Source organism: Silene latifolia, chromosome 9, assembly GCF_048544455.1.
Source record: "Silene latifolia isolate original U9 population chromosome 9, ASM4854445v1, whole genome shotgun sequence".
Classification (NCBI taxonomy): Eukaryota; Viridiplantae; Streptophyta; class Magnoliopsida; order Caryophyllales; family Caryophyllaceae; genus Silene; species Silene latifolia.
In genome coordinates, this window is record NC_133534.1 from 13,995,132 (window position 1) to 14,012,843 (window position 17,712).

A 17,712-nucleotide genomic window follows, 5' to 3' on the forward strand; every position below is an offset into this window, starting at 1 on the left:
CTTGAAGGAAGTTTTCAATTTCAAAAATACTCATATTTCCAAATACAAACTACTATCTTTGAAATGTTCATTTCTGATATTTGAATTTTACGAAAGGTTGTTTTTAAGAAAAGAATATTCAAATGACATCTTTCAAAAGGTTTTATCTCGAATTAGCAATACCTTTTATTATAGCTTTTGGAAAGAGGAACTTGTTTCTTTCCAAAATTGTTTCTCTAAAAATGTCTTCACTTGATTGTCAATCTTGCTTTGACTGATTTTCAAAGGTCTTTTAAAGATAATAACAAAGCTTCTTTTCTTCTTCAACCTTTGGAAGAATGCCTCTTTTTATGCAAACTTGGTTAATTCGAAAATATTTGTTTTCTATCATATGTCTTGACCTCTAAACCCTAGTTTGCTTCCCTATAAAAGGAACACTCTTCTCCTTTATTTCTTAAGACTTTTCTGAGAATTTCAAAGTGTTTTGCAAAATTGTTTTCTAAAGAACTCAAAGCTTTTTACTTCTTTTGCAAAATATTTCTAAATCTTCCAGTGACAACAGTCTTCACTACCGTTGTCTTAAGTGTTACATTCTCTTACCTAGAATCGTTTGATCAATAAGTTGTCCTTATCAATTCTTTCATAGAATCAGTTTGAGGAAACTTGATCTTGTAAACATTCTAGTTAGAGTCTTGAGTTTCTAGACGGAGTAGTCTTAGAACTCGTGTCGCGACCGGAGTAGGTTGTTGGTCCTTTTAATGTAAGTGTTTAAGTAGTCGGAGTAGATCACTTAACTTATTAATAAAAGAAGATTGGACGTAGGCCCTTAGAGTGTTGGTCGAACCAATTCAAAAGTATCGTGTTGATCTCTCGTTACTTTAATTTCCGCTGCATTTATCTTACTACTTGTTCACTCACGTTTTTGTTTAACAATAGTTCCTGATACTGTTGCTTTTGATCAGTAGCCTTATCTCATGTGCTAAGACAAACAAGCAACAATCAGATACTCAGATCAACCGTTGCCTTACAACAACATTCTTAACAACGTGATACACTCTTAATGAATCAATTTATTTGATGTATCCACTTGTTCTTCATATTATCAATCAACTTGCTTTAATTCAATAAAGACTAAGTTGAAATTTTAAAAATAGTACCTAATTCACCCCCTCCCCTCTTAGGTACTTAGAATCCTAAACTCTTCAAGCTTCTTGTCCTGCAAGGTCAAGAGCAATAAATTCGACCTCCATGGCCGGACGAGCAATGCAAGTCTGCTTAGCAGACTTCCAAGACACATTTAACATAATATTATTTCACTCTCTAATATCCATTTCGTATAGGATTATCATGTAACCTCTTGGGTATGTGATAAAGATGGCGGTTTGATTGTCACTAATCGGGAATGAGTAGAGTGTTTGAGTGTAAAACAACAAGAGAATTTCAATTTGGTTAAATGAGATCGTTGTACTGTCAATGAAGAACAACATTTGTAATACACCAGTACAAATCTCAATCTTTTTCCCAGTTGATACATGAATGGAGGCCAAACCTTCTATGGAGAAGACTATATACAAAGTTAGATAATGATACAACACAGTACAATGGTTACCTCCACACTCTAATCCCATCTAACAAGTCGTCATTCCGAAAAATTACCCATGATCAGAAATTCAGAACCATCAAAATTAGTGACATTCCTACAATGTATGATCATTCTACTGTTGTATCAACTCAGGTATAAGTTTAAGCAGGAAAGAAAGCTCCGTCTGAGAAAATTGCGGCTTTGTTGCTAATTGCATTTCCTCGGTACCTTCTTCCTCTGCCTTTAATGGCTTAATCAAATTATCTACTGCCAATGTTATATCTTGAACAAAATCTACTATCACCGCGTCTATTCCCATCAAATGTTGCAAATATACCGACTCTGGCACGTTGCTGAAACATCAAATCACGCGTAAATCAGTATGTTGCTTCACTTAAAATCGACTAAAGGGTCATTCTCATTGTTAGTTCAGTCTAATTTGAGTTCGGGTCAGATCAATTTCGATTAAGTAAAAAATGCTTACTTGAGAGTGCCATAGGTGAAGAGCAAGAGTTTAGCCTCTTTGACCTTGCTCACAACTCCGGGATTTCTGAAAACACCCTTAACCTCCGAAACAATTCCCTGCAAACTACCCTCCAAACAAAGCTTAATGGCTTCGTCTACTGAATTCCTTCTTACATCAAAGTACGTCTCTGTGCCTCCATTCGTCAAGAAGAAAACTGGGTATGTACCCTGTAGTTTCCTTATAAGTAATGCCGCGTCTGGTTGAAATGTCGAAAATATTACAGGTCTATCCTTAGCATAATCAAACACCACCTGTAACAACACGTACATTATCGCGTTAGGAACCTGCTATACTTACCACACAGCGCAACTTTTGTATGAGACAGTCTCATACAGTTATTACATATATTTACCTGTAAAACTGATTGAAGAGCGTTGATGAGCGCATCCTCTTTGTACAAAATGTAATCGTCGAATTTCAATTCAATGTTGAACCCCAATTTAGGATCAACCTTCTCAAAAGTCTCTTGCAAAGTACAAAGAATGTCCTCGGATTCGACATCCCACTTAATGATTTTACCATCCTTGGTTTTCCTCAACAATGGTTTTCCGACCTTCTCCGGTTCACTTTGTGGGCCATATGCAAGAAAATCAGAGAGATTTATGTCTGTCACCCTCTTTTCCTGTATGGTGCCCTGCATTATGATGAACTTACATTAATAAACATAAATTAAAGGCGCAGTATGTCTTGCACAAAACCGTCTTTACTTATTACTTATATAACCATAAATGAACATACATGTTCCTCAGTAAGAATGTAGTCGTCATGAAAAATGATCGGACACCCGTCCCTAGTCACCTGCAAAAATCGTAATCAGGATGTCATTATCTGTACCACGTAAATAACATAAATGTGCCAAGAATTTGTTATGTTTGTTACCCAGTATAAGTATATGATCGTACAAATAGTGACATACATTCAATTTCTGGTACCAATTTCAAACGTACAATATTCAATAACCTCGCTACTGAGACGTCTAGCCGTGGCCACGTCGTTTATCATTTGTTACGTGTGATTCACAACTCAACAACATTAAAAACTAAGGATATTAGGCAACGGTTTGGTTTATTTTAGAATGTTTTGTTGTATATGCATAAAATGCTTAAACATCTCGAATCGCGAGATATTTTTGTCGTATTGCCAAAATAAGTTAATTTTTGCATTCAAAAAAAAAAAAAAGAAGTTAATTTTTAGATGCTGAAACTTCAAATGAAACTCTAATTCTCATTTTTTTTAGATGATGAGGAAACCTGTTGCTATTATGCATAAAAACCGGTAAAACAACCGTTGTATGACCGGGATTTAACACGTCAAATATGACGTTCATTCCTAGGTCTCCCTTGTGACAAGTCGGATATTGCGACGGGTATTATGTGAGTGGAAATGGGTAGAGGGGACAAGGTGGGCACCCACCCCACTCCTTCTCTCACCCTTATGGGTTTTTTGTGAGACGATATGGTACCCGTCACAAGTTTGTGACGGATACCCTCCGTCATAAGGGAGAATTTGTCCTAACTAATTTTGACAGTGATTTCCAACAAATCAGTAATTTAATTTTTTTTTTAAAAAAATTATTCGTCAGAAACAGGCACGTGATGACCATTAATCCTCACGTGAGGTAGAGACAATTGGATGTTTGGACCATGTACTAGCCCATTAAATCCGCTGTACTAACTTGACTCCACGTACCAAAATTTTAAAAAATAAAAAAAATTACACTTTTTATTTAAAAAAAAAAAGATAATTATTTACGCTTTCAAGACACGTTGAAACTACTAATTACGCGGCGCGCTTAAGACGCAAATACGCAATGGATGACGAACCTAATTAACACCAAATCTAATTAACCTAATTATTACTCTTATCTAAAACCGCTTTATACAAGAATTTGATGATATTAATGTAAAATCGTTTTAAAAAAAATTAACGATGAAGTTAAGAAATGATAAATCGAAAATTACCTGAACATCAAATTCGATGAAATCAACGTTAAAAGAAGCAGCAGTATTGAAAGACAAGATTGTATTTTCTTTAACAGCCTTCATTCTTGGATCAGATGATTGTAATCTATTCATTCCATTTCCTCTATGTCCTATCACCATAAATTTTGAACCTTTGAATGAGCTCCTATTTTCCATTTCCACACCTTCATTTCCAAAAAATAAATATTAATACCCAATATAAAAAAAATCGTAAAATGATCATATTTTATCGATAATCTTGAAAATGCTACGTCCAAAAAGGCGTAATTGGCTAAAAACATAACAACAACATTACCCCAGCGTCTCATGCAGGTCAAAACATAAAACCTAGATATAACAACAATAACATTACCCCAGCGTCTCAATACCTTTGGCGAGGCGAGGGGAGAAATGAGAAAGGGAAGCATTTTCTTGGACATGATCAAGGTTAGGGACATCGGAGACGTGGACCGCTTTAAGAGCCGCCATTGATGAAATAGGTCTAAGAGAAGAAGAAAAAGAAGGAGAGGGAGGTTTGTAGAAGAAATAATAAGGTGGAGAAGAGTAAGGAAATAATAATAAGGATTGTTGAAGTATGAAAGAATGCATTGTTAAGAATAAGGCTTTTATATTGGAGAAGAGGAAGAAGATGATGGTCTAGGAAATAGAATAGAAACCGAGGACAGGTATCTTCCTTATGGAATATTCCTAAGGTCTTAACTATATGGATTTAATTTTTCTCTGTCATATGCTATTGGATATTCCTTAATCCTTTATCTCCTTTTTACGTATCATATGATTATATATTATATATTTTGGTCCTTTTATTTTTGGTAATTAATGATTATAATTAGTTTTAAGGATAATGTCTTAAGTTGGGTATTAGTCGGATTTTTCAACCTTATCTTAGAAGTTTGTAAAATGGATTTATTTGATTTTTTTTACATTTTGGTATTTTGATACTTATAATAACATAAATTCTTGTGTTAGTTTGTTAGACGATATTATTGTACAATCAGCTAACATTTTACTTAAATAATTCTGTTAAAAACAACTTCTATTCATTGTTGTGGTTCGCAAAAAGGGCATTACTAGCTTTCTCTGGCGTAGTTTTACAACATTTTATTGTAAATCGTATTACAGAAAGCTTAATCTTGTAGAAATGAACTTATATTACACCATTTCATAGATTGTACATCAAAATTCTGAGTTTATAATAAAAATTTTGAGTTTTATTTTAAAGATTACTAGTTTTACTATAAAGTTGTTGAACTCATTTACTTAAATGTTAAATTAAAAAAAATTACAATATACCTCAAAAACTATACATATAAATTAAGTTAATTTGAGTTTTGACGTCATAAATTAAAATATAATTTATAAACTTTAAAAGTTAAGAAAAAAAAATACATGTAAACTCAAATTCAAAAGGGTCCGATGTTATGTCAAACATAAAAACTCCAGAGAGACGGTCTCTCAATAGCGTTATTGAGAGACCTCTCACATGATGGAGTGAGGGACCCACTAAATTGTTTTTTTCCATATTATCTCTCACTAAATTAGTGAAATACGGCAAATATATCTTACGTAAGAATAATTTTATTTTATTTTGTGACAGTGATTGTATAAGTGGCTTACATATGCTATTGAATATTCTTTTGTCTCTTTTTTATTTTGTTCCTTCACTTTTATTTTATTTTCAAGGGAATTTTAATTTATTCTTTCAATTTTAGGTAATTAAGATTAAAATTAGAATTCGGAAAATGCACGCGGTGCCCTTGAACTTTGATGTTTTGCCCGAAATATCCAATTTTTTTATCCGGAAAACTTTGAGAGGCCATAACTCGTGTTTACGAGCTAAGAAAGTGACGATTTTTTTTTCAAATTGATTATCTTTTCGAGAACTACGACTTGAAAAAAAAAATTATCGCGTTTGGAATTCGTGACAAAGAGAGATGGTCACTCAAAGTTTGTTCGGTAAATAAAACTTTGACGTACAAAAACTCCTAGCTACGGGATTCAAATACGACAAATTTTTTTTTCAAATCGTAGTTCTCGGAAAGATAATCGATTTGAAAAAAAAAATTATCACTTTCTGAACTCGTAGACACGGGTTATAGCCTCTTTAAGTTTTCCGGAACAAAAAATTGGGTATTTCGGGCAAAAATCGAAAGTTCAAGGGCACCGCGTGCATTTTCCCATTAGAATTTTGGGGTGATCTAACAAGTTGGGCATTATTTTATTTGTAATGATTATATGAGTTGTTAAGACAGGTGGGTGTTTGTTTCCTTTGAATCTTTGATACGTACAATTTGAGTGGTTGGTATAATTTTATCATACGTATTTATTTCTTATATTAAAATTCAAATGCTACGTCATATCCTACAAGGATGAGAAGATAAAACTTTTATTATAAGTTGGAATTTCGTGTTGTCGATCTTTATATGACCTGTTATCATGTGTGTTTTCGTTCGGTGAGTAATTTTTTTAAACTTTTAGGTCAACATTGGAGTTTTGGCATCAAAGATTGCTTACACATATCATGATGACTCCATGAAAAACGCCTCAATTTCATGTTTAATTCAGATACGGCATGCGGCAATTAGACATTTTGACATTTGCGAATTGAAATGTTGTGTTACACATGGCCACATTGGACATACATGGAACATCTCTGCTTCTTATCCCTTCCCATAACTTATTACACTAATTTAATCTCATTTCAAACGGATTATTTTGTCTAAAAATTGTAGACGATTTTATACTCTTATGTGATCATTTTTATGTTAAAATGTGACCATATAACGACAAAATATTGTACTAGTATTTGTTGTTCAGGTAACTTTTTATTAAAAATGATCATATTTGGCTGTAAATGGGTTACATATAACTCGTTTGAATCTTTTTTCACATGAAAATGAGCGAAGGGAGACCTTTGTACTTATTATCACATGTAATTTCATTTGAAAAAAAATGATGGTTTAAATTTGATACAATTATTATGTAAAATGTTAAAGGGGTTGTCCATTTATGTGAACAATAGTTTTTATAGGAAACGGTATTACGAAAAAACTTATCATAATAAGATTTCTAACATAATCGACAATAATAATTTTTAGATATAATCGTTTTACACAAGCGTTATTGTAAAATCAAGGGATATTTTGCCTGAATAACTCAACTAAAATAATATTCGGCTCGTTCCTAGGACCAAGTCGGTCTTTGATACACAACTCGCGTTTTAGTTCGATCTCTATTGACTTTTTGCCCCTCGTTAGTTTGTCATATGTTGCCCTCACTTGGCCCCGCAAATGAAGTTGTTAGAGGTGTGAACCTTTTCTCGTATTCTTGTTCGTTGATGAACCCATCTGCTACATCCCTCGACTCCACGAGACTCTTAGGTGGCTTCAATACTGACCCTTAAGGGAGGGTAAAAACAGCAATACGCGAGTCTACACTTTTTATCTTCTGGCTCTCCAACTCGAAGCGTCAAATGTATTCCCTAATTATCTTGCCAGTGAGCTGCTTGATGGATATCAGCTCTGTTGACGCCTTCTCCCGCCTTTTGTTACCTGCATACTGATTGAGAAAAAAGGGACTCATATTATTGTATATTCAAATTGAATCATCGGGAAGACCTCCAAACCAAGACTATGCGTGTAATACTACGGTTTTATGTGTTGTTGGGTATTCTATCGAGTAGGGCTTACTATGTCGAGTAAGTGAGTGTTGCGTGCGAGAAAGTGTGGTGCTGATGGGTACACTCGATTGAGTAGGAGGCACTCGATCGAGTAAGTGGCTTACTCGATCGAGTAAGTTGGTTTTACGGGTTGTTTTTGACGGGTTTTGATATAGCAACGTGAGAAAGATATAAACTTAATCCGCCAGTTTCTTTTCATTTTTAGCCTACTTTAACTTTCATAAAGATTAAAACAAAATTACATTGCTTCTCTCTCTCATTGCTATCAAATCCCAAGGCTTGTGTCGTCGGAATCCTGAGTTCTTTACGCCGTTGAGACCGTCGCATTGTGGGTAAGATCCTAGTATAGTTTTTATGTTGTTTCATTGTTTTTGGTTGAAACCCAATTGGGTATTTTGGGGGGGTTTTGAGTATTGTGATTGTTAGATGATAATTATGGGATTGTGTGATTATAGGAAGTGATTTCGTAGAAGAACGGTTTTGAACAGCTCATTGTGACGATCTTGGTGATTGATTTCCAGGTAGGGTTTCCCTACTCGGTTATTTACTACATTGTATTTCATGGTTGATTGTTATTGCAGGTTGTCTACTGTTGTTGATCTATATCATATTGGTATTGGTGATTGGTAATTGTTGTTGTATAGTTGGTTGGTTGTGTTTGTCTGTGGTTCTCGAGGTGCATCCTCGGCTGAGTGGAGTTACTTACGGGAGTGGCTTCACGCCCTTGATTCGTTCCTTGTGGTTCCCGTCACGAGGGGGATGTGTACATTAAGGAACTTGTGTTTTCACTCGGAGATGATGAGAGTGGCTTAGGTAGAAACGGCTGCGGTCCTCCACTGGCGGTGTAGAATATCTGTTGCGATGGATATTCGGGCAAGGCTACACACTTTAGTGTGTACTCAGAGGTGTGGAGATGTGACGGAGATGGGTGATCGTATGTGTTGTTATCTTGCTTCATCTTATGCTGTGTAATCAGTAACTGGACCCATTTTGTTTTAAAAACTGTGGTGAGCAGTTGTCTAGCAGGTATACTATGGATGTGCGCGGAATTAGTTGGGGATGGAGCCGCTACGAGTCCAATAGTAGTCTTCCGCTGTGTTATCATAATACTTTTGTTACTTTAGTTGTAGTTTGGTTTTAGAACAATTGTACTTTACTTTGCAGTTGGTTTTGATGTAATCACTTTAAACTTTATTCTTAAATTATGTTGCTTGATGGTCACTTTTGATTACTATGCCTCGGGTAACCGAGATGGTAGCACTTCCATGCATTAGGTGGTCTTGGTAAGGTACCTTGGTGTATCGGGTGTTACAATGCGAGGCTGGAGAACGTGATTAGACCATGTTTTTCAGGTTGTACATACTCATATGGCTCTTGTAGGTTGCCAGGTGATCGTCGGGGTCTTTTGTCCCATCAAACTGAGTAGCAGACATCTTCATCCATGGCACAAAGATTTTCATAATCTCCTTGATTAGAGGGATTTGTACTAGAGGGTGGTGACCGTCACCTCCCGGAAGTTTTGGCGATTGTCGCTCTTTACTTAAGTGGGTGAACAACGGCCTTGGTTTCTCTTTAGTCTTGATTTTCATAGATGATGGCTCTCGGGGCTTGGACTAATTCCTACTGGCTACCCTTGACATAGAGGTTGTGGACTCAAGGATTGTGTTCAGTTCGACAACGGTTCTCTTCCTTTTACTTATTACTTCGTCGTCTCGTGGACCTCGAACAAACTTCAAGGGGTGACCATGATCGGTGCTCGCCTTTCGCTCCCAGATGCAGGAGGAATAGGCACCTATGTTGCAAAATACATAGCCCGAAGAGTCTCGATTAGCTTCATAAAGGTTTCCAACTGTTCGGGACAGAAATGGTTTTGCCGATGTTGGGACCTGTCATTACATTTTTCCCGTGTTCCTCCCTAACTTGAGGCGGGCATGTGACATACCATATCGCACGGATGCGCATGGTTGTTTGATTGGGCTTGGCTGCCTAGTAGGATATGGCCGTGCGACCCCGGCGAGCATGACCTGTTGAAGGGTGGGCGAGGTGGAGGTAGTAAAGTTATGTGTGCCCTCGTTTTCGAGTTCTCCTTTGAATCATAGTTGAAGGGTGCATCACCGTATGAGTAATCCATTTTATGAGGCTTTTTGTAAAAACTTCAACCGATGGCGCTAAATTGTTTCAGTAAAAACAATCAAGTATCTCTTAATATAAATGGCGTATAATTAGCTGCTCGAATTAGCTAAATTAATTAATAACTCTCCTCATGGGTTCGACTTTAGTTAACCTACATAGGTAGCAAACAGGGCCCGAGAGGTATCCGAAGGGACCCTCTCTGATGCCTAAGTCAATACGTGTAGGAAGTAAGGTTCTAGGTGTCCATGATAGCTTATAGAGAGCGAAAGAGTAATTATTTGTGTGAGTGTGGAGCTTCCTCTTTTCCTTGGTGTTTGTGTAGTATTTATAGATAGTGAGTTGTATGTACCTTATTTCCGTATTTATGATAATTAGCAAAGTGACGTGGCCGGTGACTTGTTATGACCAACCGACGTCGGAGGGGTCGACCAGGGGACGACAACTCTTGTGGATGAGTCTTCCTCGCCGTCGCCTATTGTTTGATGTCTAGCTAGGGCGTGGTTGGCATAATTAGGGTCGCCAACCTCTGGGCTCCAATGGCCTAATATTAATTAATACAACGTCTAAAAATTATATGACAATGACGCTAGTTCCTATAAGGCTTTGTTTTTCAAGACAAATAAGCAAACTTATTTGACTAAAATAACAAACAAATTTGGGTGTGCAAAATAGGGATAAGAGAATTGTTTATCAGTTCTTGTGTAAAACGTATTTGACTAAATAGCAAATAAATTGCTTATCAACTCTTAATTTTGAGCTACTTTGTTTAAGAGTTAATTTAACTTAATCAACTAACTTATCAACTCCTAATTTTCATTTAGCTTATTAGCTAGCTTATTTTATAAGCTTTCAACTACTTACAGACTTTCAAATGCAAAGTTTCCTTCTTCCCTCAAGTATTCATAACAAATTAGACAAAATTAATAGAGATTTTTTATGGAATAAGAATCCTTCACATCGTTCTTCTAATTTAATTGGTTGGCATAAAGTTTGTTTACCAAAGTCTCTTGGTGGATTAGGAATAAAATCCTTTGAAGTAGCTAATAAAGCCCTCCAAATGAAACTTTTATGGAAAATTCTTATGGAAAAGAATAATATATAGGGTCAAAGTGGTAACTAAGAAATATTTGAGAAATTGTTCACGTTTTGAACATAAGCCTGATTCAGTTAGCTCCTGACAATAGCGTAAACTCGTGAGTATTCGGGACATGTTTAGAAAGGGGTTCAGATGGCAGGTAGGTAATGATAGCAATATCAAATTTTGGACTGACAATTAAGTTTTTCTTATCCTCTTACTAGAGATATAGATGGTCATAGTAACCTGGATTTAAATCTTTTGGTTAGAGATTTCATAACCCCTGATAAACAATGGGATTGACGCGTGCGTTTTATATAGACTTATTGTACCATATTTGCACGTATCTCTATGCATATTTAGTAGTGTTTAGCTACAAATGTCCCCCAAATTGTCTACTTTTGTTTCTCTTGTCTTATTTGCAGGAATGAACCAAAGAGAAGCGGAATCAAGCTTAATACATGTCCCTATGCATGCATTTAGGAGATGAATTGAGTCGGAGTTTAAGATGCGCATAGAAGTAAGGAAGCTAGGCGAGCAAAGGAAGCGCTTCATATCACTAGTACCTATTTTGAACAGCCATATCTCGATTTCTACAACTGATTTTCAAGTGATTCTAAATGGAGATGAAAGCTTGTCCTGTTAACTTTCCCACGCTACTAGAAAAGCTCTATTTGCGCAAGTAACGAAGAAATGGGCAGCCGTTTGAAGTTCAGTGTGCGAAGCAGGAATTGTGAGCTGGAAAGTACTCGATCGAGTACTATCTTGCTCGATCGAGTACCTAATGTCTTCGATCGAATGGTGCCTTTTTGATAGTGTTCGATCGAGTACTTAAAGTCCTCGATCGAGAGGTTTTTTCTAGGAGTTACTCGATCGAGGAGTTCTAAAGTCCTCGATCGAGTACTTTTCTATCTGACGCAAGATTTTTGTATCTTGTTATGTATCTTAGGTCAAATAATTATCTTTGCTATAAATAGGAAGGACGTCTTTAGGTTTTAGACACTTCTCTCTCTCTCTCTCTCTCTCTCTCTCTCTCTCTCTCTCTCTCTCTCTCTCTCTCTCTCTCTCTCTCTCTCTCTCTCTCTCTCTCTCTCTCTCCTTTTGGACCCTCTTTCAAACGATTGGCTGCTCTCCTTTTCCGGATCTTAATTTGTAATCCTCTCTTCACTCTCTTTAATTTGCGATGTATATTATCTCTTCATCTTTTGTTCTTGTTATGTTTATGCATAGCTAATCCCCTAATGCTAGGATTAGGGGAGCCATGGTAGTATAGCGATGATGCGATAGTCGGTTTAGGAGATTTAGTGTGAGAATTGTTTCATTAACAATATAATTATAATCGTTTGGTTGAATGCATGCAACTGAATTAGTTAATCTGGTTAAGTTCAAACCTAGATCGGAATATTGGAATGAGTAGACCTGTTATGAGCAATAGACTACACTAGTGAGGGTGAAAGCTAAGCTAGTTGTATTTTAGGGCGGATAGCGGAGCGGAGGGACCTTTCCTTTACCTTTCTCACATCAGATCGACTGACCTACCTTTAGCTGATTTGCGTAATACCATGGTAACCCGACATCCTGACATCTCTCTCTTTATTTTCTCTCTACCTTGCTTTTATTAGTTTAGTTCAGATACTCAAACCCCCATCTTGTGACATTAAACAGACTGATTTAACAAGTAGATAGTAGCTGCCTCCCTATGGATACGATACCCGACTTACCTCTGCTGCATTAGTAGAGCCAATTAGTTTTATTTTTGATAGGGTTGCGACAGCCGTGTCAGGGATGTCAATAAGTTATCAGATATAGTAAATAATGATATTGTTAACCAGATATTTAGTATTTCATTGCCGCACAATGATATTCCAGATACCCTTCTTTGGGGGCTGTCTGTGGATGGAAATTTATCGACCAAAACAGCGACATGGTTAGCACAAGGCTTGTTCGATAGAAATATTGACAAATGTGAATTTTACTGGATTTGGAAACTAAATGTTCCTCCAAAATTGAAATTTTTTCTTTTGAAAACTTGTGTAGATGGTCTCCCTACGAAAAGTAGGCGTCTAAGGAATCATATAATTGTCCCACCTCAATGTGTTTTGTGCAATCATCCAATTGAAGATAGAGATCATTTCTTTTTCAAATGTTCCTTGATTGATTGCATTAGTCATCTAAGATATGAATATTATTAGCTTTAACAATTTTTTGGCAATATACGATAATATTGCGAGTCAAAGCTCTATAGAGAAAATCATCTTAAAATTTTAATCCCAAAAGCCGATTTTATTAAGATTGTATTTATTTGGTGGAATGCATGGTTCCATAGAAATGACATTATTTTTAATGATGTTTATTTTAGTATCAGCAAAATTATCTTTTTATGTAATTATAGCATCAAGATTTGGAATGAGACTAGACATAAGGATCTTAACAATCCTGATAAAGACGTGTTAGTTAGAAATACTACTAGTAAGGAAGAAATTTGGTGGGAGAAACATAAAAATGAGTTTCCAAAGTTAAATTTTGACGGATCAAAAATAGATGGTAATAAAGTTGCTCTAGGATATTCTATAAGAGATCATAATGGCAAAGTCGTTTTGCTATGAGCAAAAAAGTGCGGATCTAATAGTATTCTTGTTGCTGAAGCTCTCGCTTTAAAAGAATGCATTTTAGCAGCTAAATTCTTAGGAATCTCGAAGTTAATTGTAGAAGGTGATAATTTATGTGTTATCAACTCAATCCGTAATACTTGGCAAATTCCCTAGGAAATTTCTAGTATTATCAAAGATATAAAATTAGATTTTCAGTTATTTGATGAAGTGATAATTAAACATTGTTTTCGTGAAGCCAACAAAGTTGCTGACTTTATGACTTCGATTGGACATTCATGTCCAACTCTTTCGAGGTGGTTTGAAAGCCGGTGGCTTCAACTTACCTCCATCATTCGAAAGGATGACACAAGTTGGTCCTAACTTAGAGGATTAATCTAATTTTATTACCTAAAAAAAACTACTTACAACCTTCCAATTAGTTTTTCAATTTTCAACTAACTTTTCTTTTAGTATTGAATTGTCAAACGAAGCCTAACTCTATTAGTTCTCGGTTCCACCTTATTCCAGGGGCGGACCCACCTGGCAGCAACAGGTGTCGGTCGCTACCACAAACATAAAAAATTCGGTTTAGATGACGGATTTTTGTTACCCCAAATATTGGTGAAGAGTAGATAAGTAAATAGTAGCTCATTAAATGTATAATAGATATCTTGTGGTTTAATGGTAAAAACTTTGGTTTTTCGACTATTAGCCCGGGTTTAAATCCCATTACATGCATATTTTATTTTTTCTTTGACTCGTTAAATTAAATTTATCAAGGTATGTATATTTCTTTTCGATTCAATAAATTTATTGATGTTTACACGCTAAATTTTTTCCGCTACCCTAGACATTTAATTCCTAGGTCCGCCTTGTTCTCACATCATACCTTAGTTAAGTAGATTAAGATGGATCTTAAAGTCGAATCCCCTAACCCAAATATCGTCATTCCCGTATGATTCATTTGACAATGCGTCAAAAGTTTTCAAGCAACCGATCTTGAAAGATTTTATGTGCATAGAATACGATTCGTGAGTGAATTTCAAGACAAGAGATGAGGAGGGAATATGCTTATGAATATCTCATAGCATCTATACTAATTCACAAATTCTCATGAAGGCATTTACATATCCATCCGTCATGGTGAAAGACGGATACCATTTTACCTCACAAAGCACTCCATTTTTTTTCTCTCTCGCAACACTATTCATGTGGTCCCCTTTCTCCACTAACCCATTTTGTTACCATTTTATCTCACAAAATATCCGTCACAAATGGTAACCCGTCACAAGGGAGACCAATTGATACTAATTAGGTAGGCTAAAGTGGACGGACATTAAAGAGTCACGTTTTCTATGCCCATTGCCCAATAATCCAGTATGTTCGTTGATAATGCATTTTTAACATGCCACAGCATCTACATGTCTATTCGAGGGTTATTGAAAAAACAGAATTATCACAAATTCTTGTTTGTGACGGCACATATCCGTCATTCTTGAGTGACGGATATCATTTTACTTCACAAAATACCACTTTTTCTCTCTCTGCAACACTATTCATGTGGTCCCCTTTCTCCACTAACCCATTTTGTTACCATTTTCACTCACAAAATATCCGCCACAAATGGTAACCCGTCACAAGAGAGACCAATTGATTATCATACCCTGAGATGATCCACTTTTATATACTAGGAGTATAAGTTATATATTTATTACGAATTGAGCTATTTTCTTGCACAAAATGATCGTCTCACAATATATAACCATCTTACTACACAATAACAACGGATTAATTCACAAATTATCATAGTATCTCTATAATATTTGTCATTCAATCAAAAATAAAGTTAACACTTCCGCTTTTTCATAATACACGTGTGCCCTATCTAGATTTATAGGGGTAACTAGTATTGGTGTCCGACGGCTACCTCTACTTACCATTAATTTTTTTCACTAAATAAAATCGCGTAAAGTTGCATAACCCATAAATTTATCATTAATATATTTCTTATAACATATCCTAAAATTACGATGAAATAAATTTTGAGACAAATTCACTACTCCCGTTATTAATATTTTACTCTTATTAATGAAACAATAGTAATACCATTTCACTACTTGCCCGTAATCATTGTTACTTTCACTACTCTCGCCGTAATTATTGTTACTGTCACTACTTCCGCATTAATATTTATAATTTCATTACTCCCGCCATAATTATTGTTACTTTCACTATTGTCGCATTAATATTGATTATTTCACTACTCTCGTTGTTGTTTCTACCAATCTCACTAATTTCGTTGATAATATTGTTACTTTTACTATTCAAATGAGTGATTACTATCATATAACTATATCCAATGTTACTACAATTCTTTTCTTCACTGACGAAATTACTTTTACTACTTAGGCATGCAATTTTCAGAGGATTATATATTTATATAAATATATTACATATATGCATTAAATCGTATCGAAAGAATTATGCAATATTATATATTATGGAATCTAACTTGAATTATTTATAACCTACTTATTATATTTTTGTATGTTAAATAATAACATCTCTATACATCTAATAAACTATAAAGTTTAATAAAATTACATAGATTTTAAAGTTAATATATAATTTTACGATGATAATAATTAATACAGTAAGTGTGCATGTTACTAATTACTTATTTTATTTTAAGGAAATTGACCATCTTCTAGTCTTCTATAAATAATTAGGAAAATTACCAGACATCTTCTTTCTTTTAGTCTCCTTGAAATTGACCATCTTAATTAATTATTTTATTTTAAGGAAATTGACCATGTTTTGGAAAATTTCCAAGCTTCTATATAACTTAATTTTAACTCAAACTATATAATATTTGCATTGATATCCCTTAATCGGGTCCATCACACGGTGCTATTGATTTAAAACTATATAGTATAATTATTTTGTATAAATTTCTTTAATTATATTGAAGTCCCTTGGTTTCTGGATTTGAGTATTGATTAATAGTCAATTTTCCTTATACTAAAAGAATAAGAAAACTGGAAATTTTCCCACCTAAATAATTTTAGCTAGAAACTGGGCATAACTTTATATAAATATGTATTGGACTTGATATATAGCCTTTATGTGTCACATTATCTTATCAAACACCACAACTTTTATAATTTGGCCAAATGTATTTTATTCATTATTATCTCATTAGTCCAATATATGTATCTTAATTAATGTCGTAAATATTATATTTAAAATGTACGCAGATTTTACTCATATTATTAAAATCAATGTGTGCTTTTCACTTTTTTTTATTCTTTAAATTCGTTACTCCGTTTTAATTGTTGCTCCTTATATTGTAACAAAAATAGTTATATGTTTCATCAGAGGCTTTAAATGCGTAAAACTAAGCATACGTTTTTTGTAATTAAACTAACAATCTTATTTTTTTTCATAAACTTATTAAATAAAAAAATGGTTTTAGTTACATGGTCAATTTTATTCTGAGTCGATAAAATTCGCTTTATTTTAATTTTTAGTATTGAAAAATTAACAATTGTAGATAATTAAAAATAAAACATCTACATATTATTATTAACACTAATGGCTAAGTTTTTATACATGACAATCTAAACTACCGTGCATTCAGACGAGATCTACACTAATATTTCTAAATTATGAAAGTTATGCTTTTATAAATTCATGAATGTCCACTTTATCCATAAAAAATACGAAATATATCTATTTATGGTTGCTCATGATGAAACGAAGGAAAGATATAGAGATGACTGTTAGGCATCTAGTATGACTAGTGGTGAAAAAACATAACATATCTCGGACAAATTAGCTTATGTATTATAAAGTAAATAATATAATGTAATTATGATAAATAGTTATTAAATAGTAAAAGGAGAGAGCTTATCTGGATAAGGAGGAGGTTGTGACGTGACTTGAGGTCACTGTCCTAAAGTCAAATATGCCCCGTCTGCTACACACGGCCTCAATGGCATTCGACCCCCAGGATTAACACAACCGCTGCGACTTCGGTGTAGGCAAAGACGCAGATGAGAACAGCCAAGATCGTTGCCAAAAAACCTCAAAGAATATTTCTTAAGAATGTATGGGAGAATAATAATTTTTTTGTTGTCCCTCAAAGTGAAAGAGAAGGCTTGTT

The 17,712-nt window shown here is 34.7% G+C and overlaps 1 protein-coding gene and 1 long non-coding RNA gene across 2 annotated transcripts; one reads left to right on the forward strand and one right to left on the reverse strand.

Annotated features, from left to right (window-relative positions):
• Positions 1-1,423: 1,423 nt before the first annotated feature.
• Positions 1,424-4,657, reverse strand: LOC141599157 (glycerophosphodiester phosphodiesterase GDPD1, chloroplastic-like). Its single transcript, XM_074419083.1, has 6 exons — positions 4,438-4,657; positions 4,049-4,233; positions 2,826-2,885; positions 2,440-2,721; positions 2,046-2,338; positions 1,424-1,914 (listed from the first exon to the last, which is right to left on the reverse strand). The coding sequence occupies exons 1-6, from the start codon at positions 4,655-4,657 to the stop codon at positions 1,695-1,697; spliced, it is 1,260 nt and encodes a 419-aa protein (XP_074275184.1). The 3' UTR covers positions 1,424-1,694.
• On the forward strand, positions 4,623-6,948 carry LOC141599158 (uncharacterized). The gene is made up of 2 exons (XR_012523740.1): positions 4,623-4,734; positions 6,548-6,948. It is a non-coding gene; the product is annotated as an uncharacterized LOC141599158 (long non-coding RNA).
• Positions 6,949-17,712: the final 10,764 nt, after the last annotated feature.